This window comes from Pezoporus wallicus, unplaced genomic scaffold, assembly GCF_028554395.1.
Source record: "Pezoporus wallicus isolate ANWC-B61680 ecotype Strahan unplaced genomic scaffold, APGP_CSIRO_Pwel_v1 contig_5524, whole genome shotgun sequence".
NCBI lineage: Eukaryota > Metazoa > Chordata > Aves > Psittaciformes > Psittacidae > Pezoporus > Pezoporus wallicus.
Window position 1 is genome coordinate 400971 of NW_026636622.1, and position 23124 is coordinate 424094.

The window sequence follows — 23124 nt, forward strand, 5'->3', positions numbered from 1 at the left end:
CTGTCAGCACCCCTACTGTTGTTCCTGCCAGCTTTCAGGAGTGCTGTGTCAGTCCTGCTCACAGTCCTTCCTTCCCTCCTCCACCCCTGCTCTTTCCCAGCCCTAGGGCCACCCTTGTTTGTAAGAGAGAAGCTGGCAGGCAGCTGGGAAACTGGGATGTTTTTTCTCCCTTTCTTAGGAAGAAGGTGTGGTTGGATTATGTACACTGTTAAGTTCCTGATCACTTTAGCTTGCGTTATGGAAGATTCTTTGAGCTGAGAGGGGAGAGGCTTCCTGGTGTTTCATGATTTGACATCATATTTTACACTCCTTCAGGCCTGTCATCCTGACTGTACATGGGACTGGTGTTGCAGGGACAGGAATGCTCCAGGATGGCTGGAAATAAAAGTGCGCATCCCTCCTCATTGGCTCTGTCTCTGAATGAACCTTTCTGCTTCATTCTACGCTACTGGCTAGGGCTCAGAAGTGTTTTGGAAGCACAGTGTTAATTTTCTCTGAGCACTATGACCTACCATACCAAGGTACAATACTGTGGAATTAGTCTGGCCTGTTACAAAGAATACTGAATTTTAGTTGGGTGTCTGAAGACAATCGCCTCCTCCACCCATTCTCCCTGTCCTTTCAGCCCTTTATTCCACTCATATAGACTCTGTTGGCACTCACCCCTTTTCCCATATGCCTTTTGTGTTCTACTGCAATGCTCTTCAGTGCTCATCCAACCTTTCATTCTAGCTGCACTCTGCCCTCCATGTCCAGTTCAGTGCATTTCTTGTGTCTGTTTTCTGTCCCTGGCTTGTTTCACCAGCATGACTGCAGGTAACCATCTCTTTGGCATTTCAAAGACTGCCTTACCTTCCTCTCCGGATGTTTGCTGTAGCAGTTCCAGAGAGTGTGGTTTAGAGTAAACTAGATGGATACTGTTTTGTGCACAGCTTAATTCTTTGGTGCAACACCTCTGAAATCAGCTTTGCTGAGAGTTTGGGAAAGTAAATGGGGCTGTGTCCTGACCCTTTCATATCCTGCCAAAACTTCATCCTTGTTATTTTTTTCAAATGGCCATTTCCCTTTCTTTTATCTACTAACATGAGGACTGGTCAGCAGAGAGATACCAGAAGCAACAGCTGATACATGCAATGCTCTTTAATAGTTCAGAACAATAATACATGTTTTGTAAGCTTGGCAGTAAACTAGTCAAATAGTGGCTATTTTTCATAGATAAACAACATACAAGTTAGTAAACTAAAGAAGTCTTCAACAAATGTTTCTTCCAATTAACACTAAAAAGGATATCCTTTAAATATTTGAAAAAGCATCAGAAATTCCACTTGTGTATAAGCATGCCTTTCAAGTGGACAGATGAAATACTATAATACTTTTTTCTCCTCATCTTTTTCTCAGTTGAAGGTAAGATCTGATTTCCATCTTCGAAGCTCTACGTTCTACAGATACCCCTTACACTGGTAGAAAGGTTGTGTTTTAGCACTGAAGATTAAGACAGCCTAGCTATTATTTCGTCTTTCCAAGCATGCTCTGTTGGTGAATAAACAAACAAATGAATAATCATCATCTGCAGTTTCTACATTATCACTAGAAAGTGATGCTACCAGATGTTTCATCTGCTTATAACTCCAACCTTAAAAAAGGTTTTGAGAGTCTGTTGAAATGTCCTTGGGTTTGGTATTCAGTGTTTTGGGGTTTTGTTTGGTTTTTTTTATGAAGGTTTTGTGGAGCTTTAGCTTCTGATGGAAAGTTGTAGCTCACATAATGCGCTCACATATTCTTCATTGTTGGGATACAATGCAATGGCTTTCTTATAGCACTCAATTGCTTTATGTTTCTCATGGTTTAGATTGTGAATGAATCCAAGCGTACCAAAATCTGTTGCATTTCCCAAACCTTCCTGAATTCTCTTTTCCAACAATTGCTTCAGGGCATTTATGCAACTTTGTCTTCCATAGGAAGCTTTTTCAATTTTCAGCCCTTCTGTGTAATTCCTAATGGCTTCAGAATCCGATTTCATGTGAAAACGCTGAAAATTGCCATAATGGTAATAGAATTCTTGTTTATCAGCATAGGATAGAATATTTATCTGAAATGCTTTCTGAAATGTCTCTTTTGCTTCTTCATACCTCTTTCCTTGTGCATACATGTTTGCTAGGCCAATATAGGCAACAAAACATTTTGTGTTTTGGTCAGTCGCTGTTTTAAAATGAAAAATGGAAAGTCGGATGAGTTCCTCCACTTGCTCTTGAGGTGGATATCTTGTAGTCTTTTTCAATTGAAACAGCTTTTCTTTGTAGCAGACTCCTAGTTGGTGATGCAAAAAGGCTGATTTTGGTGTCACCACTAGGGCCTTCTTCAAAATTTCCAGTGCCTTGTCCACTTCTCTTTTCCTTCTATAAAATTTAGCAGCATATCGCAGGACATAAGGAAAATCAGGTGTTTTCTGCATTGCTGCTTCAATGTACCTCTCCCCTTCATCAACTTGCTTCAAGTCCTGAAGTTTTAATGCAAGTAAAGCCATAATAAAAGTATTCTTTGGATTCAGTTCTACTGCACGCTTCAGGGCCTCAATCGAAGGGCTTACATGTTCACATTCTCTCTGAGAAAAATCTTCCAAACGATACATTACTATTGCATAGCCAGCATTAAATTCTGGGTTATTGGGTTCATTCTTCAGAGCATTTTCAAAACAATCCTTTGCTCTCTCGTAGTATTTTCTCCCAAACTTTAAAAATGCCCACCCTTGTTCAGCATAGATATCTGGAAGCTGAATCTTCCCTGGAGCAGTACTTGAAAGCTTTTTGCAGCTGTTTTCCACTTTGCTTACATAAGTTTGAGCATCTTTGAATCTTCCCATGTAGTAATAGACCCAGGCATAGTTCCCCCAGGTAACAAGGCTTCTCCTGGCAATTTCATCTGGGTAGTTTTTCTTAACTTCTTCTTCAGCTTGTTGGAGATATTTCAGGGCTTCCTCGTTCGAATTCTTTAGATGGCATATGTAGGACAGTAGATTATAATTTTTTATGTTGGAATTTGCAAAAAACTTGATCTGATCACCTATTGTTTCCTCTAGGTTATCTAGATCCATATCTTCTTTCAGCAAAGTCCATGTAAAATGACACTGGAGCTGCATCAAGGAGCTCTTCAAGGAATTCTTGGTAATGGTACTAGAAGAAATCAAAGAAAAACTTACTTATACCCCATTTGGCTTTTGCTGCTCTTGGCTTTAAACCAGACGTAATGTAGGCCATACCACAGCTGGTGCCACTAGTTGACAATACTTCAAACAAGCAAAAGCTGTGGGAAGCTGGAGGTCTAAAGATCTGAATAGTTATTTTAGTAACTCTCCTTGCAGTGTATGAGGGCACCTCTCACATAGCAACAGAGCTGGTGGTCTGGATATCAGAGGAGAGCTAGTATCCACAGTAAAGCTGGCACACTTCTGGCCCAGAGGAATGTATTTCCCGTGCTGGTAACAACTTCTGAGGCCTACCCAGAAATTATACTCAAATAAAAAACTTCCCTCAAAACATAGCAAAAGTGATGCATTTCCTTTCCCATGTGCCTGTATTTTTTATGATTTGGATTATAAGTTTAATTTTTAATTTCTTGCCTTTGTAAATCCTTGTTTTTTAGATCACTGCACCGTTTTTATGTAGGATTATACTGATGTATCCAGTAGCTGACTCCCAGATCTCACCAGTCTCCCCAGTTCCTGGCATCTGAATGTACAGGCCCTCAAGGGTGCCAGCCCATTCTACTTGCTGGTACAGACCACACACTCACTCACCCTATAGATCTCCAGAAAATGGCTTTGGCTATCCAGTAGCTGGTCAGGGATCCTCTTTCCATGCAGGTGCTCACCTCTAGACACACACACGCAGGCATGATGACCAGACCCTGTTTAGATACAACTGGTCCCTCTTTGTGATTTTGTAACAGATCGCTCAGATCTCTTGTTTCTCTGCCCTTGGTCCCACAACAAGTGCAATCCCCAAATACTTTTCCCTGCATCCTGTAATGTGTCACATTTCGCTAGGCGCTCTAGTGGACCCCTAGTGCTTGGTGTTCCCCTAGCCCATGGAGCTGAGGGTCCCCTGGGAAGGCTGGGTGGGGGCTTGTGTCCCTGACTAGGTGTTGTGGTTTAAGCCCAGCTAATGACTAGATACCACACAACCAGTCACTCTCTCCCCACCCTACCCTGACAGCATGGGGAGGAGAATCAGAGGAAAAAAAAAAACAAAGTAAAAACCTGTGGGTTTAGATAAGAAGTGTTTAATAATTGAAATAAAGTAAAATATTCTCATAATAATAATAGGAAATAAAGAGAGAGAGGAATTAAACCTAAGAAACACAAGGGTGTGTATTGCATTGTGATGCTCAATGAAACTGCTCACCGCCCACTGACCGATGCCCAGCCCATCCTCGAGCAGTGACTGGCACCTGCCAGCCAACTCCCCTGACCTGGGTTCAGCTCTAACAGTTACTTTTCTTCCTAATAGCTGGTGCAGTGCTGTGTTTTCAACTTTAGCCTGAGAACAATGCTGATAACACACCAATGTTTTAGTTGTTGCTAAATAATGCTTAGCCTCATCAAGGACGTTTTAGTCTCTCATGCTCTGCCAGTGAGGAGGGGCACAAGAAGCGAGGAGGAAGCAGAGACAAGACACCTGACCCAAACTAGCCAAAGGGGTATTTAATACCACAGCATATCATGCCCAGTATACAAACTGGGAGGAGTCACCTGGAAGACCCAGACTGCTGCTTGGGTCAGGCTACATCACTTGTGCTTATTGTGTTCTTTTCCCCCCTTCCCTTTTCAGTTTTATATTCTCTCACATTGTTCTTTCCCTTATCATTGATATTAAGAGTAGTTTTGTATTATACTTTATTTACTAGACTGTTCTTATCTCAACCCATGGGGTTTACATTCTTTTGATTCTCCTCCCCAACCCTCTGGGAGTGGGGGGACTGCATGAGCAGCTGTGTGGTGGAAAATGAATATTCATGAATGTCACAGAAACAGATTTGTGATACAGATTAAATACAGTTTAGCTTAGTTCAATGTGTCACTGGTAAATGTAGTTTCCAAAGCTGTCATAAACATCTTGGCTTTGCCTATTTGGGGGTGTGTGTGCCTCTCTTGTGCATGTGTGTCAGTCTTCAGAAAATGTCACCTCCGCTCTGATGCTCAAAGTTGCAGCCCAGGACCTGCACTGCCCTGTTTGCTGGTCCTCATAGTAATAGAGTTCAAAGTAAATTCTCAAATGCATTGGTGCCAGCCACCCATTTGGCTGAGCACCAGCCATGGCTGTAGCCTGGATTTCATCCCTGAACTGCATGCACACAGATTTTCAGACTGCAAGTTCTGCTCATAGACACTGTTCCTTGTCAGAGAAGCAATAACAGTACTCAATACAATATTCAGTAGCATCCTTATTTTATTTTTAATCTTCCAGTAAATACTCTGTAAAATACTTTCTGCTGCTTGGATCCCCAAAAAAGTCCCTCACTACTTACATTTATGTAAATAATAAGCTTTATTTTCCCATGGCATAGCATAAAAGCATCTTTTAGAGACTGGGTTGGTGGCTTACCTCATGGTTATCCTTCTCTGCTCACTTGTCTTAAGGCAGCTGCAAAGCCAGTGGTGTGCTACTTGCTGTTGTTATGCCTTTCCTTTTATATGCTCCAGCCCCCACGTGATCCATGAGAAAGCGAAACTTCAGCTTCTGTCTGAATCTGCAGAAGCAGAAGAGCCACTTGCTGGGGAATAGAAACTTCTCACTATGCTGCTTTTTTTAGCCTGGCTCCATGCCATGCATTACTCTGCATTGTGGAGAATGTGGTAACAGCTCCTAATAGCTTCCAGCTTTTACTTTGCTCAAATGCAGAGGCATCTATGATAAGGAGAATATTTCAGGCTAGTATAGGCTGACCTGGTTATCATGCATAAGCTAGGGAAGGGTCATTTCTCCCTCCTGCCTCTGCTGATGAAGTTTTGCACAGTTCTGCACCATGATCTAGGCTTTCTTTTTATTGGTATTGTCATCCACATAACAGTCACACAATGTCTTACTGCCCCTGCCTGCCCTCCATCCTATGTCTCCACATTGCAGGGTATCTGCTGTTGTACCAGGCCTGTATTTCTCTGTGTTATGTCACTGTATGAGAGTACTAAATATCTGATCCCACCTAGACAACTGTTTGTTGCTGCTCTCTACACAAAACTGCAGTTGTACTGTGCAAAGATAAAAGTAAAACAAATAAGAAACAATCAATTCAAGAAAGTTCTATCACAGCTGTGCCAAGCAAAACAAAGCTGCAACGGTCAGGACAAGTTCATACAGAGCAGACCTGGCAAGCCATGGTCCTGAGGCCATGCAAACTCAGTGCAAAGCTTATGGCCAGTTGCTAGCAACAGCAGTGGTAGTTACAGGGCTACATGTTAACATGTACATGGGTACTGGAGCACCTATGGATATAAACAACTCACTGAACACTTAGCTAAAAAAAAAATAATATCGGCAGAATTGGCTTGATAAAGTTGATTTTAGGGGTAACAAAGAGATCAAAGAAATGATACCTAATATGTGTAAAAGGCACTATGTATGGTAAATTTGGATGGAATCTGAAGCTGCAGACAAGTGAAGAAGAAGAAAGGTGTAAAAGCACATTAGCAAACATATGACCCCCCCCAAAAAATGACCCAAAGGTGATGCTGGGGAGAGGAAGAAGAAACCACCACCTTGGCATCATGTTCCTGCCAAGAAAGGATGCCAGTGGTTGATGACTGTTGGTGTTGCTCCCTCAGCAGCCTGAAGCTGATCTGAATGCCCAGAGGAGCAATCTTTAGAGGAAGGAATAGAAACTAAAGGAGTTTACGTGTGTGCATATGTGCATAACAATTTTAACCACAATATTACTATTATTGTGTCATTTTCTGTATATAAGTCCTTTAACTGCATTATTACTAGCCCAGCAAAACAATTGTCTGAAATTCAGATTTCATTATTAAAGTAATGTAAATGAACTATACCATAATAAATGACAGGTTCACCTCTAATATCCTATTTTATGCTGTTTCAATTTAGCCTAATTTAGCATGTAATTACTATGTTGGACAGCAGCAGTTGTGGCATTTTATAACTTGGGTTTTGCCTAGGGGGGAAGGGTACCTTGTAATTAATTTGACAGAAAACCCAAGTGAATCACGGAGCAATATTTTTGCTACCCAAGTTCTTTAAAATCACGTCCCAAAGAAATGGAATCCAGGAATGCAAACGGTTGCATAGTGTCATGTCACTTGTATCAACTCATGTATCCATATATCAAAACAAGGGGATGTTATGAAAGCTTCATTTAAAATCTTAATGCTTTCTAAATAAACAGAAAATTTCTGTTCTTGACACGTTCTTGCTTTACCACTGTGTATTTTGTGTCAGGTTTCTGTATTATTCTGAGGATATTACTCGGGACCTGCACCTAGTAACATGAATATTTATATTACAGGATTGAATTTGGTCCAAGTTTTTGCAAGCCTGGTCACACATCCCCTGACCACAGACACGCTTCTCTGGGAGATTACAGTATGCAATGCCATGCCAATTAGTTGCCCCAGTGCATGAAGGTAAAGCAGGTTTGCAAGCAGCTGTGACAATAATCCTGCTGGAACTGTGTGTCTGCATGTAATTTAAGCCCATCTGTATTAGATTTGATGTATTTTGACTCTGCTCAAAGATGATAGATAGATGACAGATAGATAATCTATTTGCGGAAGGACAACAGTGATTGCTCACAACGCTTTATAGTCCTGACAAAGGACCGGCTCTTCCCGACACTGTGGAGGCGTTCCCGGGGATGCTCCCGCCGCGGAGAGAGGCCGTGGGAGACGAGGCTACACCTCTTCCTTCCTGCCGCTGTTTTCGCCCATGAGACCGCCGCAGGCTCTGCGGCGCGATCGAGGCAGGGCGGCACTGTGAAGATTCCGGAGACTTCGGATGGGGAGCACACGCACACGCACACGAAGGGGAGGGCTGGGAAGCAAAAACCGCGGGCGCCGTTCTCAGGCCTGACAAACTTCTGACAATGGAGCCCGCGGCGCCGGGGACGCCCACACAGGGATTACTTGAGGAACGCTGGAACACACCGGCTCCGGCAGCTCAAGGCCGCGTACCCTCGGCCCGCCGGCACGGAGCAGCAGCAGCTGCCCACGGCCGGGTTTCCGCCCCTCGGGCGCTGCAGGGAGGCCCCTGCCCTGACGCCGCCGATAGGCCGCGCTGTACGGCCTGAGCTGCGCCGCCGGCCTAGCGCCCTCCTGCCGCCTCACCGCGCCGCGCTAACCGCGCCGGGAGCGGCGGGGCGGGAGCGGGGGGGGCAGGCAGGTCGGTCCCGGCGCAGCAGCAGGTCTCTGTGGGGCAGCAGCCACCCTGAGGGGAGGCGCGAAGCGGCGCAGGACACACCCGGGCGCCCAGCGCGGCCGCGCCTGTTCAGCCGAGGGCTCGCTGCTGCCGCCCCGCCGCTGACACGAGCGCGACCGGCCCTGTTCTCGCTCTGTCAGCCGGGCAGTAGCCCCCGCCCCTGTGACGCCGTCTCGTGCCGGCCACTGGGCCCGGCGGAGGCTGCACATAAGGCTTTGCGGGGCCCGCTCGCTGCTGCATCAACGTCGAGTTGTGCTTCGCTGTTACGGCGAGCCGGGGCCTCTCGCTTTACCGCAGAGCCAGGATGCGGGGACTGGTGGTCGCTGTTCTTCTGTTGCAGAGCATCGCCGGCTCGGGCGCATTCGCCAGAGGGAGGAGGAACGTGGACCCCGAAACGAACATGAACATTGTGAGTGGCGCGCCCGTGAGGAAAGCGTGCCCGACGCGTGCCCAGCGCTGTTCCGTGGGTGCGGACGCGGGTGTAACAGGGCGAGGCGAGGGGTCGGGAGCAGAGGGGCGTCCGGGCGGTCTGAGGACCTTCCGCGGCTTCGGGGCCGCACACTCAGTCCCTTCCCCCGTCGCAGCCGCAGTGAGACCCCGGGGACTGCAGCCACAGGCCAGCGGTCAGCTGGCTGCTGCTTCGGCCCTCTGCTAGATGTCGTCTTTCGCTTCTCCTCCTTCCAGATCCTTCGTGGTCCCTTGCTGCCTGTACAGATATTTGTGTCACACATTTTCTGATCCAGATCTGTCAGGACACTCTTAACTGCTACAGAAGTCCATGCTTACGAAGCATACTTGAGCTACTAGCACAGTGTTGCAGTGTTCTTACCCACAACTGTCTTCATTCCCATTTAGCATTTACTCTCTTAACTTTATTCTTCTTTTGCTGCACCAGCCAACTCGAGAAAAAGTTTGCTGTTTGTAATTGGTATTAGTTGCTCTTTCCTCTGCCCCATCTAAACTGTGCCGTATCTTCACATGTGCAAGAAGGTACTTCAGGCTGTAAATGCTTGAGGTCTGTAAGGAAAGAAGTGCTTGAGTTGTCAATATCATCTAAATATCATTTTGAGGTTTGAAAATAGTCATTTAGTCTAAGGCTAGTAGCATTTGAATGAAATATAGCCTTAAAATAATTTTGGAATGTTAATGTTGTGGGTGATTAAAGATATATTTGAAAGAAATAGCATGTTTATTTAAATGCTCCTTCTCTCCTTGCTCAGCAGCCTAAGAGTAGAACTACAGAAATGTCTGGCATTCCTTAAGTTTTCTCAAGGCACAGTTGGTGTCATAAAACCTATTAAGTAGCAAGTTCTTTGTCCTAATGGAATTGCATTGAATGAAAATAACGTAAAGCCCAAGACATAAGAGATAGGGGATAAACCTATTAATGAAATCATAGTGTTAAAGAAGTGTGGGTTTTTTATTTTTTCTATTATTATTGCCTTGTTTGGCTTGTCAGCAAAGTAAAATCTCTGTAACAGGAATAAGGTTTGAGGAGAAAGGTGAGTTAGAAATGGCACATGAAACTACAAGCTGAAGTGACAATGTCAGCAGCTGGCACATGTGAAAAGCATGACGGTAATATTTTAAAGCTGCTGTTTTAAAAGAAAGCTGTTTGTGGCTCATTTCAGCACATTGCCTAAACATGACTGTGTCCTGTGTATAACAGAGAATTCAATATAAAGTTCAGATGTAAATCCAGAATGGTTTTGAAGAAGCCTTTCCCTTCAGGAGAGAGTACTCTTCTCTCCTTCTCTTCCGTATGCCAGTGTGGTGCCAGTGGCTTTCTGCTCTCCTCACTTGTTTGTTACTGGAAGTTTCTGCATTCCTTGAGAGCAGACAGTTTTGATTTTTGTCTGCCAGATCTGCTTTGTGGTGTTTTGTTCTCTTATCTCCTTTCCAACACTTCAATAGGCTTTCTCAGTGTAAGCAGCAGGTGAGTAACTAACCTGACAGTAGACAGGGACAGGTTAGGGAGTCTCCCTAAATTCCCTGGTAAAGTCTGTGCTCTGGGTAGTTCCTGATTGCATACTGGCACAGTCCGTAAGAAAACCTGTCTGCATTGAATAGGTGGGCAGATTCCTACCACAGACTAATTTCACATCCCATCTTCAGAAGGAACCCAGAGTACTTTGTGCATGTTAATGAACTTAGGAGGACTTTGACTCCAAAGTGGTTTCTTTTCTTTCTTCTCTGACTCCCAAGTGGTTTCTTTTTTTTCTTCAGAGTCAAATTATTACTTTCAGAGGATACCCTAGTGAGGAGTACGAAGTGACAACAGAAGATGGATATATCCTTTCCATTAACAGAATTCCTTATGGAAGAAAAGACTATGAAAGGAGTAAAGGTAAGATTTATTTCTGCTTGGAAAAGTGAAGAGTCATAAAAAAGCTGTCTTTGATTTATAAAACTTTTCTCCTGCAATAATTCAGAAAAGGTTTAAAGACCATATGACGTATACAATTAGCATGTTTTACTGGTGAGTCTTACAGCCAAATAGTAGGCATATGTAGAGTGACTAGAGTAAAGGAAGGGAGAAGGAGTGAGAAAGTTGTATTTTCCTGGCATTGCCTTTATGTGACATTAATGCAAGCCTTTCATTGTTGTTTTATATTTATCTTTTTTGTTTGTTTTTTTAGGGTTTGAGCAGCCTGAATTTTCTAGGAAGTGGAAAGTAAAGGTTGAGATTTGTTGTGTTTTTGAAGGCATAAAGTGTCTTGGAAAGAGATTGATTGTAAAATTGTTGTGTTATTTCAAACCTCATTTTAAAAAATGCTTCTTTATAGGAAATAAGTTTGTAAAAAATGCCTGACCATTTTCAGAAGTAGAGGCAGTGCCTTTTTTGGTTAAATATAAGTGAACTGCAGGAGTTCCCACTGGAATGTTCACAAAATAGTTACTGTCTGATTTCTGCATAAGAATTCATTCGTTGATGAAATGAAACTGAAACTGCCTTTGCAATAAGGTACATCCAGACCAATAGTATGTACTACTGGGGTGTCATATTTTATATATCTACTTAAGCTTATTTAAACAATATCAGAATCATAGAATCATAATATTTTGGGTTGGAAGGGACCTGCAAATGTCATCTAGTCCAACCTCCCTGCAATGAGCAGGGATGAGATAAAATCCTTTCAGAGCATCTTGAGTACAATACATGTGAAAATATATTGCAAACTGAGATAAGTAACAGGTAGTTGACAAGAGTTGGCCCAGACTGAATTGTTTCATGGATGTGATTTGATGGGAGACTAGGAGGAGCATTGGCATGTGCTGCCAGAGCACTGTTAAAAGCTGTACGACCGTGAAAGCTGGAAGGTGCATGGAAGGAATGCACAGGGTGTAGAAGTGAGGAGGTAGGGGATAAAAAGGATAGGGGGAATGTAAGCCAAAACTTAAGAAAGGCAAAGGGTTTTGTGAGGGCTGAATGATGGAATGCTTTCAAAGTGAGACTAAGGTAGAAGAGGAGAGACATACAGCCTTTGGCTTGCTATCCTCATACAATATCTGTGGAACTAACAGTGTATTTGAGCAGCAGTGGCTGAATTTGGTATCAAGTCTTGTCATCACCCCTTATAAATGATCCTTTAGACAATTGCATGCATACAACAGCAATAGCCTGTTTGTATAGAAATTGCGTATCCTGAGGACTGCTTCAGGACCCTTTCGACTGAAAAAAGCTAGGATGAGAGGTAAAAACATGGAGCTCAAAAGAAATCAGTGATTGCCCTGTAGCCCTATGTGTGAACAAGACTTGTGGAAAACTGCTCTCATCTGCCAGTGGCCAAGCAACAGTCTCCCTGACCTTATCTGTTGGTTTTGTATGAGTTAGGATGTTTGCACTGTGCACTGTTTCTCACAAGGTGGTTTTATGAAGATCAGTGCATGGATGAGACTGCTCAAACCTGGCAGGTGTCTTTGACTTAAGAATTGCAGGGAAGCCCAGAGGTAAAAGACAGGCTGCCTTTGTACCTGTTGATCTTGTCAAATCCTTCAATGACATAAGCAAACAGAAGTTTTCCTGACCTGTGGGAATTCTCCACATTCCCCTTGCCACACCCTCGACCCCAAGTTCATGTTTTGCAAAGTGCTTTGATTTTGAAAACAAGGGTTATTGAGCACATTTGGGGAAGTATGATCTCCTAGAAGAATGAAGATTTCAAAGTTCATGTTGATCTTAAGTTTTTATAGACTTGGTATCTTTTCTCAGAAAGATACCAATGGTGTGTTACTGCTGACTCAGCGTATATATGCCATAATTCTTCTTTTGCAATACCTGCATAATGTGAATGGGATCCCTTGGAATTATGCATCACATGATGTTTTGCTTTAGTTTTCCCCGCATAATATGCGTAAGAAGGGCATGGAGATAAATCTGTCTTCAACTTCTTGGGGGTGTAGTGAAGAGAACAAAATGTTCTACCATCGAAAGGGTAGTTTAAGGACCTACCTTTCTTATTTCCCCTCTGGGAGTTTTAGGATTAAAGGTGATACACAAAATTATTATTGTGCAAGTCAGTTTGTTGTATGATTGTGTAATTCATGTGCAAATCTGGTGACTGCTTGGTAAAGTGAAAAAAGAACTGGCAGAAACTGAAGGCTAATAGAGAACAGAATTGAAGCATTAAAGAAGTTAAGCAGTTTTCCCCTTCCTACATTATGAAACATGCAAATAGCAGCCTGATGAAAGCCAGTTCTTCAAAAAGTGGGAAGTTCATTGATCTGAGTTTAATAAAAGGGAAGAAGGTATCACAGCTAAAAGGGAACATTAACTGAAAACAAATTTAATGTTAGGCTTGAAAATCTTGCGCACTGTTCATAAGGCAATGAAGTATTACTGCAGCAAACAGTTGTGTTGAACTCTGCTGTCTCCAGTGCCACTTTGGCACTGATGGAGATTTGCTCTGGTTGCAGGGACAGTGTGCCACATGTTTTTTTAAGAAAATGGAAAAAGCAGGCACTGAATAGGTTTGTGATCAAAGGTATACAGGTTCCTAGGAGGGAGGAATATTGCTTATTTGGATTTTGTAAATTGCAGGAAACATTTATGTACATGACCCAGAATGGAGAGTATAGGTGACTGAATGGTTGTGATTTGGCTGCTTCTACTAAAAGATCCAAGCCTATATTATCAATGGAGGAAGTACCGCGTGATTTAGTATTGTAGTAGAATGATGTGTCTTTGGAGGAGGTAATTCCTGAGTAATCTCTGGCACTGAACTAAAGTTACTGTGATATCAGATTTCAGTTATTAAAGCAGAAAAAACGCCCAAAATACCTGTGCTACTGCAAGACCCAAAGAGGTCTTTGTATTTTCTGAAGGTAAGACGCTTTCTAAGGGATTATGTGTTAGCTTAGCTTATTTATGTAGAAGCAGGTATCATCTTTTTTTTATTAATTTATTTTTTTAATATGTATTCCACATAAGGATGTCATTTCCCTTTTCATGATGGGGAAGTCAGGTTTTGTTTATTCTACCTGGGTGTTGATTGTGGGTTTTTTTAACTATTTAAGTCAAGGGGAGAAAGTCCTTTGAAATATTGATTCACCTGTAGGCTACTATACTGCTCTTCAGGTTCTGCCAGAGCTTTGGTAATGGAAATGAGTTGCATAGAGGTAGTATCAGTACCAGCTGCAGAGATTTCCACAGCCCAGCAGCTAGTTTGTCATTGTCTTGACTGGAAAACAAAGATCTCAGTAGTACATATATGGGAATGTCTTCTCCAGGTTTAGGGGCAAGGCAAGAGTCATAAATAGTTTAGTGGTGTCTGTTTGGGCCACTTTGAGTATTTGTGGTCTTGAAACAGTTGTAAAGGGTACTTGTATTTTTCCTGTAGCTCCCACTTTTCTCATGTTTGCTTGTTGCATATCTGCTGTCTGTTTTGAACTTCAAGGACTCTTTTGCTCTAGTTAGAAAACTAACAAGTGGCTAGTTTAAAATTCTTAATGATAAAAAGTAGCTTCTTGTGAAAGCACATGATTCATGGCACTATGAATAATATATGAATTGTTAGTAGACTAAGTCAAGTAGATTAAATATTCAAAGTCCAAATCTAAAGTAGGCTTTCAATAACTCACTTAAATTATTCTTAGGCATTCAGTTACAAGTGAACAGGAAGGTATGATAAATGCATTATTTTTCAGGTCCAAGGCCTGCCGTGTTTCTGCAGCATGGTTTGCTTGCAGATGCCAGCAACTGGATCACAAACTTGGATTACAACAGCCTTGGCTTTATGCTGGCAGATTCTGGCTATGATGTATGGCTCGGAAACAGCAGAGGGAACACCTGGTCCAGAAAACACACACACTTCACAGTGAAGCAAGAAGAATTCTGGGTTTTCAGGTATCCTTGTCTTGCTAGGTTACTGCGTATGCTGTTTGCGAGCAGGCTTCTTTTCCTCTTTGGCCATCATCTTAGTTCAATCACATCGTGAATGTGCAAGGTATTTTTTTTCTGATCACATATGCTGTTACATATGCAGGGGCAGTAAAGGGGAGTTTCATGGTCAGTATAGTATCCTGAGACAGCCTGGTCAGTAGAATTTGCTTTTACCCGTGCTTGGTGTGTAGATGCAGTTCTGCTTCATGCAAAGGAAGCTTTTCTTTATGTCCAGACAACTGATCTGCAGTGCAGTAAAGCTTTGTGCAGCTGTTCCACACTGATAACTGTACTTACACAACTGACTTTTTGTCTTTGCTTTGTAGCTTTGATGAAATGGCTAAGTATGACATTCCAGCCTCAGTGGACTTTATTTTGAAGAAAACTGGCCAGGAACAAGTGTTTTATGTTGGTCATTCACAGGGCACCACAATGGGTATGTGAAGAGATGCATTTGTTAGAATATATTGTGTTTGAAGTTATATCAAGTTCCACATATGTGGTTTAATGATGAAAAAATAGGGCATTTGTAATCTACTGCTTCTGGGTTTTAGCTGCTTCCTGGAATAGTTGTCAACATTAAAATGAAAGACTTACTCTTTCTGTGTTTACTTAAAGTGGGAAGCTGCTGAAAAGATAAATTGAAGTCACAGGTAGCTACCAGTACAATTTTTATTAAAATAAATTGATGAACTGTGGATAATAAAATGAGAGTCATCAGATGTGTAGAATAAAGAATCCTATTTACAGAATACTTTGCTGTACATAAGACCTGGTTCAGGTGCTTTTAGACCTGCAGAGAGAAAGCGCTAGAAGAATGTTGGGTGAGTTAGCATGAATTTGTTTTTCAGAAGAAAACAGTCCTTCTTATTTGCCTCATTTAATCTGTATTGTATAGTAACTAGATTAATTTGCAGTATCTAAACTCATCCTAAATAAAACAATCAAACCATTAATCTAAAAGTACTTTTGTGCACTTGCTGTTAGATTTTTATAGAATCATTGCCATGTAAAATTCCCTTCTAACTTGCACCATTGAGGTTTGTTAATTATTCTCTTGTTATTTACAGCTTTCATTGCTTTTTCAACTTTGCCACAGCTGGCTAAGAAAATCAAAATGTTCTTTGCCTTGGCACCAGTAGCTACAGTCAAGTTTGCCACTAGCCCTCTGGCAAAATTAGGAGTGTTTCCTGACCTGCTACTCAAGGTTTGTATTTTAGCATAAATGTTTTAAGCCAAACGGGGTGCCTCCCTTTCTAATTGAAAACAGCATAGCAAAGGCTTAATAGCTGTGATTAGAGAGTAACATATTTGACAAGAATACTGCCTAGTTTCTCCATAATAATGCTGTGGAAGTAAACAGTGACTTTTCTGGTTTTATACTGCATAATGAGACAATTTGCATCCATTTAAAGTAGTATTTTACAAGCTAATATGTGGAATAAACTATGTTTTTCCATGTTTCTAAAATTTCAGCTACAGAAATCACACGATTAATTAGTCAGTGTGTTTTAGAAGAATCACATGATAGCTTTAAATACAGAATACTTCTGAATTGTCATGAACTTTAACAGATTTGTTTCAAAATTAACCTTTAATATTGGAAGAGGATCCTTCAGAGGATGATTAAGAGCAGCAGCTTTATTTAGATGTTGTGAGTCATGCTCTGGAGGAGTTTTAGCTTTCCCCATAAGCCTCAAAGGGTATGTAGGCAGACTAGCAGGTTGCAGTGAGTGCCTGAAGTCAGACATTGTGAACACACCACTGTGTCATTTTTAACCATCACTTTTCTTTCCACCACCCATGGAGATTCCCACACAGAGCTGTTTGTTGTAGGAGATAACACCCGTCTCTAATGTTCCTTGTACAGATTTAAGTACATGTCTCTTTACATTATTAGTTCCCTGCTCCAAAGGCAGTTAACTTAAAAGCAGTACTAACAGCTGTAATTTCCTGTTCCTTGTGTAATGAACTTTGTCTAATGAGAGCAGTAGCTAATCAGTGCCTTCTGCAGATGTTCGTGTTGTGCTGAGGAACTTGATTCTCAGGGTGACTTGCAAAAAGGCTAGAGTGCAGAAGTATGTGACAGTGAGAAACCCATGGGCCAGTTTTATCTTTAAAGAGCTGTGTCACCTCTAAGGAAGTTCTCAGTGGGCCATTTTTAAATCCTTGGATGTTTTAAAAATGCCCATCAAGAGGAAGTGGCCACCACAACTCATGTGACTTGTTTTTCTTACATGATTTGAAGAGAGGAAGTTACAGCTACAAAGCCATTAACATTAGTAGACACAGCTTAACATACTTTGATTCTGATGACAAGACAGTGTACAGTATTCTGTAAAATACTGAATTTAAAATTGATTTGGATTTGAGGTCAGGTTTGGAATTCTTGAAAGATTGTCCTAGTTCCCAGGTGCTTTTTGTGGGATTTAATGGACTGTATCATTTGGAGCAGAAGCACTAACCGTGACCTTCTGGATTGGACTGTAAACAAGGTTGATAAGGGGATAAATAATTTTCATGACACACCTGTCACCAGGGCAAATGGAAATAATTACCTTAAGAATGTTGTGGTAAGAAAACTAAACCAAACTCATTCTATGCAATTACATATTTGTCCTATGTTCTTGTTATTTTGTAGGACATGTTTGGAAAGAAGCAATTCCTCCCTCAGAATTTTTTGCTGAAGTGGCTTGCTACCCATGTTTGCACTCACAGAATACTTGATGACCTTTGCGGCAACCTGTTCTTTCTTCTGTGTGGTTTTAATGAGAGAAACTTGAATATGGTGTGTTCTAGTGGCTTTTAATAGCTAAGTTCTTGCGAATTTTAACATAGTATTAACTGTGTATTGCTGTACTGATTGTCCTTTACATGTAATTAGAAAACCCCTAATGCTGCCTTCATCATACTGAGTTTGGATTAGTATCTTTTCTTGGTATAGATCAGTTGTGCAGTTATGATGGATAGAATTTACCTTTTAAAATGTTACTGGAAAGCTAAAATACATTATTTTTGATCTGCTGGCAAAGTGGGTAAAATAAATGATTTAATATGATGGTGCAAGTATTTAATTGCTTTTGCAATGAAGTGAGGAAGAAAGATCTAGTTTTCAACTATTTTCAGAGAACCGTTGAAGTTTTCTGTTCTTTTGGTGGACATGTGCGATTATTTTCTCTGGGACCAATTTCTGACCCTGATGATGGCTTCATCTGTGGTCTGAGTTCCAGAAGGCTTGTTCATAGAACTTGTTTTATTGTCTAAAAGCCAGTTAACAGAAATCAGTATGAGACCACCTTTCTTCACAATGCTTCTTAAAGCGTTTCTAACTCCCTGAAATCAGTAGAAGGTGGTATCAGTTTACCCAGAGGTGATTCTCTGTTTTTTTTATATCAAGGTGAAAGTGCATTTTTTGGATGTTTTCTTGCCCAGCACATGCAGTTTTCATGGTTTTAATGGTGGATAGTATTTTTTTTTTCTGCCAGGAATTAAGCTTCCCCTGGGTATTTGTACTTCTAAACTCAAAGTGTAAGAGGTTCTGAATCACTTTGGACTGACAGCTACTAGTTTAGATGTAGAGCAACAGAAGGTTTCTCTGGAGGTCCATCTAAATATTAGTTAATGTGCTCCCAATTCTTACAACACTAGCATTTTTAAAATATTATTAATATATGAAAGATGTTTAAGGGATATCATTATGAGATTTAAAGTTCTTTAGTTAATTGTCATTATTCCCCAGACATTTGAACTTTTTACCTCATCCATAGGTATGGTTCCAGTTAACTTTTGTTTATAGCAATTTTAAGAGGAGTGGAAAATTTTGTGTTGTTCAATAATGGGTAGAACTGCTGCACTATGAGGAGTAAACCATGTTAATTATCTTGTTGCAGAGTCGAGTGGATGTGTATTCAGCACACTGTCCTGCAGGGACATCTGTACAAAACATGATCCACTGGAGCCAGGTAGAGTTTCCAGAATCTAAAATGTCCATGGCTGTCTTGCTTATAGGATATTGATATATCTGATATTTAAACTGAATAAAATGCCAAAATATATATGCAGCATAGGCTGAGTGAAATTTTGGAACTACCAATTTTCAGAGTGACAGCTGTTCACTGATGATACTGACTTAAGGTGCCTCACCCCTTTTGTTTATTTCTTTGGAGATATGGTAACTGTAAGTACCTCAGGCCAACTATAAGTACATCAGGCCAACAAACAATACAATGGAAAAGCTAAATTCAGAGGGATGCTGTAACAAGTGTTTGCTCCCCTTTCAGCAAACCCTGGTTTGATTAAAAGTTATATTTTTAGCCAGTGAAAAGCATCAGGCATTCTGTTTTGTTCTCTTTTGCTTCATTTTATATTTTATTAGTATATTTTGAATTTCACCTTGTTGCACCATTTCATGACTCTGACATTATTGTGCCTGAAGCTTGCTCTGCGGGCTGACAAGAAAGAGAAGGCATTTGCCATGGAAGCTGTAGTCAGGGCTGCTTGTGATGTTGTAGCTCTTCAAATGTTGGCTCAGAAAAAAATTTGTGAAGATCTTTTCCCCCTTTTCCTCCCCACAAATTCCTGTTATTTAGACTTCTGTTTCTGAAAAATAATAGATGATAAATCATGCAGAGTAGATTTCTAAGAAAGCTTCATGCTGTGTTCATGTACCTTCAGACAGCAAGGTAAATATTTCAAAAGTAGGCATGGAGCTGCCACATCCTGACTTTGGATACACTGAAGTGTTTTCCTTAATCTTTCCTACTGGTGCTATGAAAGAGTGTGAAATCTTAAAGGACAAAGTCTAATGGTGGTGAATGTCAGTGTTTCCCACTCCTGTGATGCTGGGCAAAGCAGTGACACTTGTCCTTGTTAATATTTGGCATTTCACTGTTTCTTGTCTCAGTTTTCTCTGCCAGTTCTCCAGATTACCTACACTTTTTTTATTCCTGAGATAGAAGTGTTGCAGTTTTTCTTTGTATGTGTGAATATTTGTTTATTTCTAGGCTGTGAAGACTGGGGAACTCAAAGCTTATGACTGGGGAAGCAAGGCTGCAAATACAGCTCACTACAACCAGGTAGGCATCTTTTATGGATATGATTCTTTAGTGTCACAAAAAAACCTCCTAGGGCACTTCTCTGGGTGCTGTGTTTATGCTGCACGCTAAAGAGCCACCCAGTAACCAGACTGGAGACTTGCCTATTAACACGCACACACACACACACTCACACACACGTATTGCTGGTCTCCAGCCTGTTTAATCTCCATGTAGTTTTCAAATTGCTATGTGCAATACCGAAGATATTTTGCCCCTTGTTAAATTAGTGATAAGTAATATTGCAGTATGATACTTGCAGAGTAGCAGTCACTTTTAGTATTTGATTAGGGTTCAGAAATAACTTGAGTGGGGTGCATCTGAGACTTCTGCTACCCTACTGTCTTGTAAGCTCCTCAAAGCACATTGTTTACTGCTATGTGTGCTATAATATGGCAGGACTCTTGAGAATTATGTTTTCTGTTGAGTCTGAACTCCATCTCTAGCTGCCCAAGAGAGGAAGAGAAAATGAGAATCTGAGACATTCTTGAATTTGCTAGTATGTTACACTGCAATGTAGTATCACACTGGAGAGTTTTTCTGTCTAATGCTTTTGGTTTTGCTTTCCTTCACTCAGTCTACTCCCCCTTTCTACAAAATAAAAGAGATGACTGTACCAACTGCGGTGTGGACTGGTGGACATGACTGGCTGGCAGACCCAAAGGATGTTGCTATGCTGCTCACTCAAATCACAAACTTGGTTTACCACAAAAATATTCCAGAATGGGAACATTTGGATTTCATCTGGGGCCTTGATGCACCTTACCGCATGTATAATGAAATAATTAACATGATTAGGAAGTATATCTAAACTAACATGGTATTTCAGAGTCATAGCTCACCAGTCAAAGCTCACCAGAAATTCATCTTTTTGGAACATATGCTTTTCTGGCAGTAATGCTACATTGTTTATTTATGATGCATTTTTAAAATGCCAGCAATGACCACTGAATTAGATTCATATTTGGTTAGTTTTTTCTCAAATGTTATTTCTCTCTCCTGCATAAATCCTCACTGTACCCTGCTGATTTTGCACACACCAGCATGGTAATCGAAAAACAGCAGTGTGGCTTTGCAGAAAAGGAGTATGTCATGTGCATATAAATTTAGTGACATGTCTGAAAGACAAGTTAGTTCATCCAGCACCTCAGGTGCTTGACAGTTAAAGCAATAAATACTTTACTGTCCATAAAAGACACTGCCGTTTCTCAGTACATTGCCATTTCTGAATACCTGTCAGAAATACTCCTTGTACTGCAGTGACCCATTTGCTGCTGGTCCATTAAAAAGCACTTAATGACCTCATTATTTGAGCCATCACATACAACCTAGCTACATTAGATGATTTTCAATATTGCCCAGAAGAACTGCCATGAAACCAGAGAAGATCATCACTGTCAGTTGAAATCTACTGTTTTGGTAGTGATTAATTGCTGCATTTTTTCTTGATTTAATGCTGATGCCTTTCATGTTTCACATACCAGCTATGGATAAGGATCATTGCAGGAATCTGCAAGGGCAAGTAAAAAGAGAAGTAGCTGAAAGTAATACCACTTTCAGATAGCTTTGTCAGTAGGTTATGGCTTTCAAGGACAATGATACTTGTGTTTTGTTTTCTTTGCACTGACCACTAAAAAACAAGCTCCTCAGTATACTACTGATGAGGGAAGAGCCAAAGCATTAATTTTATAGCTTGAGTGACTTAATTTGCATGGACTTTTCCCTTTACTTATCTGCTGCTTTAAAGGTATGTTTACTTCTTAGCTTCTGGTGCTTGCCACTGTTGTGTTCAGGAACCACACAACATCCTGGTGAAGCCTGGCAGTATTAATGGCAGTCTCCATTTGTTTCACTTTCCACCTCAAAGGGTGACTAAGCCCCCCTTTAATGGGGGAAAGGAATCGCATCTGCTTTAAGGGTCTGACTTTGGAGCTGTGATTCTCTGTGGTATAGGTGCCTTGCTCTTTTCATTGATTATGCAGAAGACTTCGGCTCCTCTGAATTACACAAAAGTTCCATACCAAATGTAGATATGCAAACAACCTCCAGAGTCAGTTGCCTCAGTCCAGATCATCTCTGTGCCATGCTTGGATTCAACACAGATTTCTCTCAGTAATCCCAACAAGATAAAACCCCTTTTCAACATGGCGTAGAAAATAGTGCATTTTAAACTGAGGCAAACTTTCTTTTTTTTTTTTAAAAAAAAGAGCAAAACTATGCATAAGCCAAAAATTAGGTTGTTTGTGTGTTTTCTTTTTTTTTTTTTGTAATTCCTAATTCAGACTCAGGGAATCCTCAGGCTTTGTTTAAGGAAAAAGTGATTCATGCTATTCCAGTTGTGATTCCTATCAGGGCCTCCAAGTTTGCTTTATATTTGTAGCAGCCATATTTGCTCCACCTTGCTGTGCTGAAAGGAAGTTTCTGTTGGAATCTAAAGTGGCTGACTTAGTGGTTGTGAGGGAATGTGATACAGCAAGAGCTGTGTGCATCGTGTTTGTTAAGCTTGAACTATTTCAATAAACAAGATTGCTGCTTGGAGTTCAGAGCGATGTGTTGTGTTTCACTTCTTGTTTCATGAATGCATGTGAATCTTTGGGACAGAATCCAGAAAGCTGTCTGTTTTTTCACAACTATTCAGCCATAGAACAAGTACATTAAAATAAATAAAATCGCCAAGTAAGCTTGCATTTTACTTGGGTCCTGAAAGAGGCTTTTACTAAGCCTAAAAGGACTCTAATGTTGTTTTGGGGGGACTTCTCCAAGACATTTAAGTAAGGTACCAATTGTAAATACTCACAATGCAGAGACACTTTCTAACCTTTCAAACCACTGACATGGTGGAAAGCATCTTGTATCCCATTCTTAAACTTTGGGTAACTGGGTTGCTTAACAGACTGGTAATTTCATAAATAGCATTTAACCACATAGTAAAGCAGGGAGCTAATCTCTGCCATGGTATGCTTGACCCAGCTTTTGACTTTTGTCATCTTCAATCATAAACGTGTTCAGGCTGTAAAGTCTGTATACAGCAGATGTGCAGTCAAAAAAGCAAGTGTGTTAAATTCTATGTGTTGTCAGCTTTGCATGCAGGTGAGTTCCTTGTGTGCCTGGAAATATAGCCAGAATAGTGGAAACTTTTCACAAAAGCCATTGTGGAGTTTTGCTGGAGCAGGGGTGGCTATGGGAATGGTCAGCTGTTGTGCTCTCCCTGGCTTGCTAAAATTAC

The 23124-nt window shown here is 41.1% G+C and overlaps 2 protein-coding genes across 2 annotated transcripts; one reads left to right on the forward strand and one right to left on the reverse strand.

Moving 5' to 3' along the window:
* Positions 1-1688: 1688 nt before the first annotated feature.
* On the reverse strand, positions 1689-5756 carry IFIT5 (interferon induced protein with tetratricopeptide repeats 5). Its single transcript, XM_057401014.1, has 2 exons — positions 5601-5756; positions 1689-3170 (listed from the first exon to the last, which is right to left on the reverse strand). The coding sequence occupies exons 1-2, from the start codon at positions 5603-5605 to the stop codon at positions 1733-1735; spliced, it is 1443 nt and encodes a 480-aa protein (XP_057256997.1). The 5' UTR covers positions 5606-5756; the 3' UTR covers positions 1689-1732.
* Positions 5757-8675: 2919 nt separating this feature from the next.
* LIPA (lipase A, lysosomal acid type) lies at positions 8676-21446 on the forward strand. Its single transcript, XM_057401015.1, has 9 exons — positions 8676-8832; positions 10650-10770; positions 14571-14769; positions 15132-15241; positions 15876-16012; positions 17447-17593; positions 18696-18767; positions 19809-19880; positions 20476-21446. The coding sequence occupies exons 1-9, from the start codon at positions 8728-8730 to the stop codon at positions 20707-20709; spliced, it is 1197 nt and encodes a 398-aa protein (XP_057256998.1). The 5' UTR covers positions 8676-8727; the 3' UTR covers positions 20710-21446.
* Positions 21447-23124: the final 1678 nt, after the last annotated feature.

Excerpts from the sequence above, each read along its gene's own strand:
- LIPA (XM_057401015.1), top strand. The coding sequence starts at position 8,728 with ATGCGGGGACTGGTGGTCGCTGTTCTTCTGTTGCAGAGCATCGCCGGC. Across the intron at positions 17,594-18,695 it reads ATGAGAGAAACTTGAATATG|AGTCGAGTGGATGTGTATTC; the intron begins GTGTGTTCTAGT and ends ATCTTGTTGCAG. Across the intron at positions 18,768-19,808 it reads ACATGATCCACTGGAGCCAG|GCTGTGAAGACTGGGGAACT; the intron begins GTAGAGTTTCCA and ends GTTTATTTCTAG.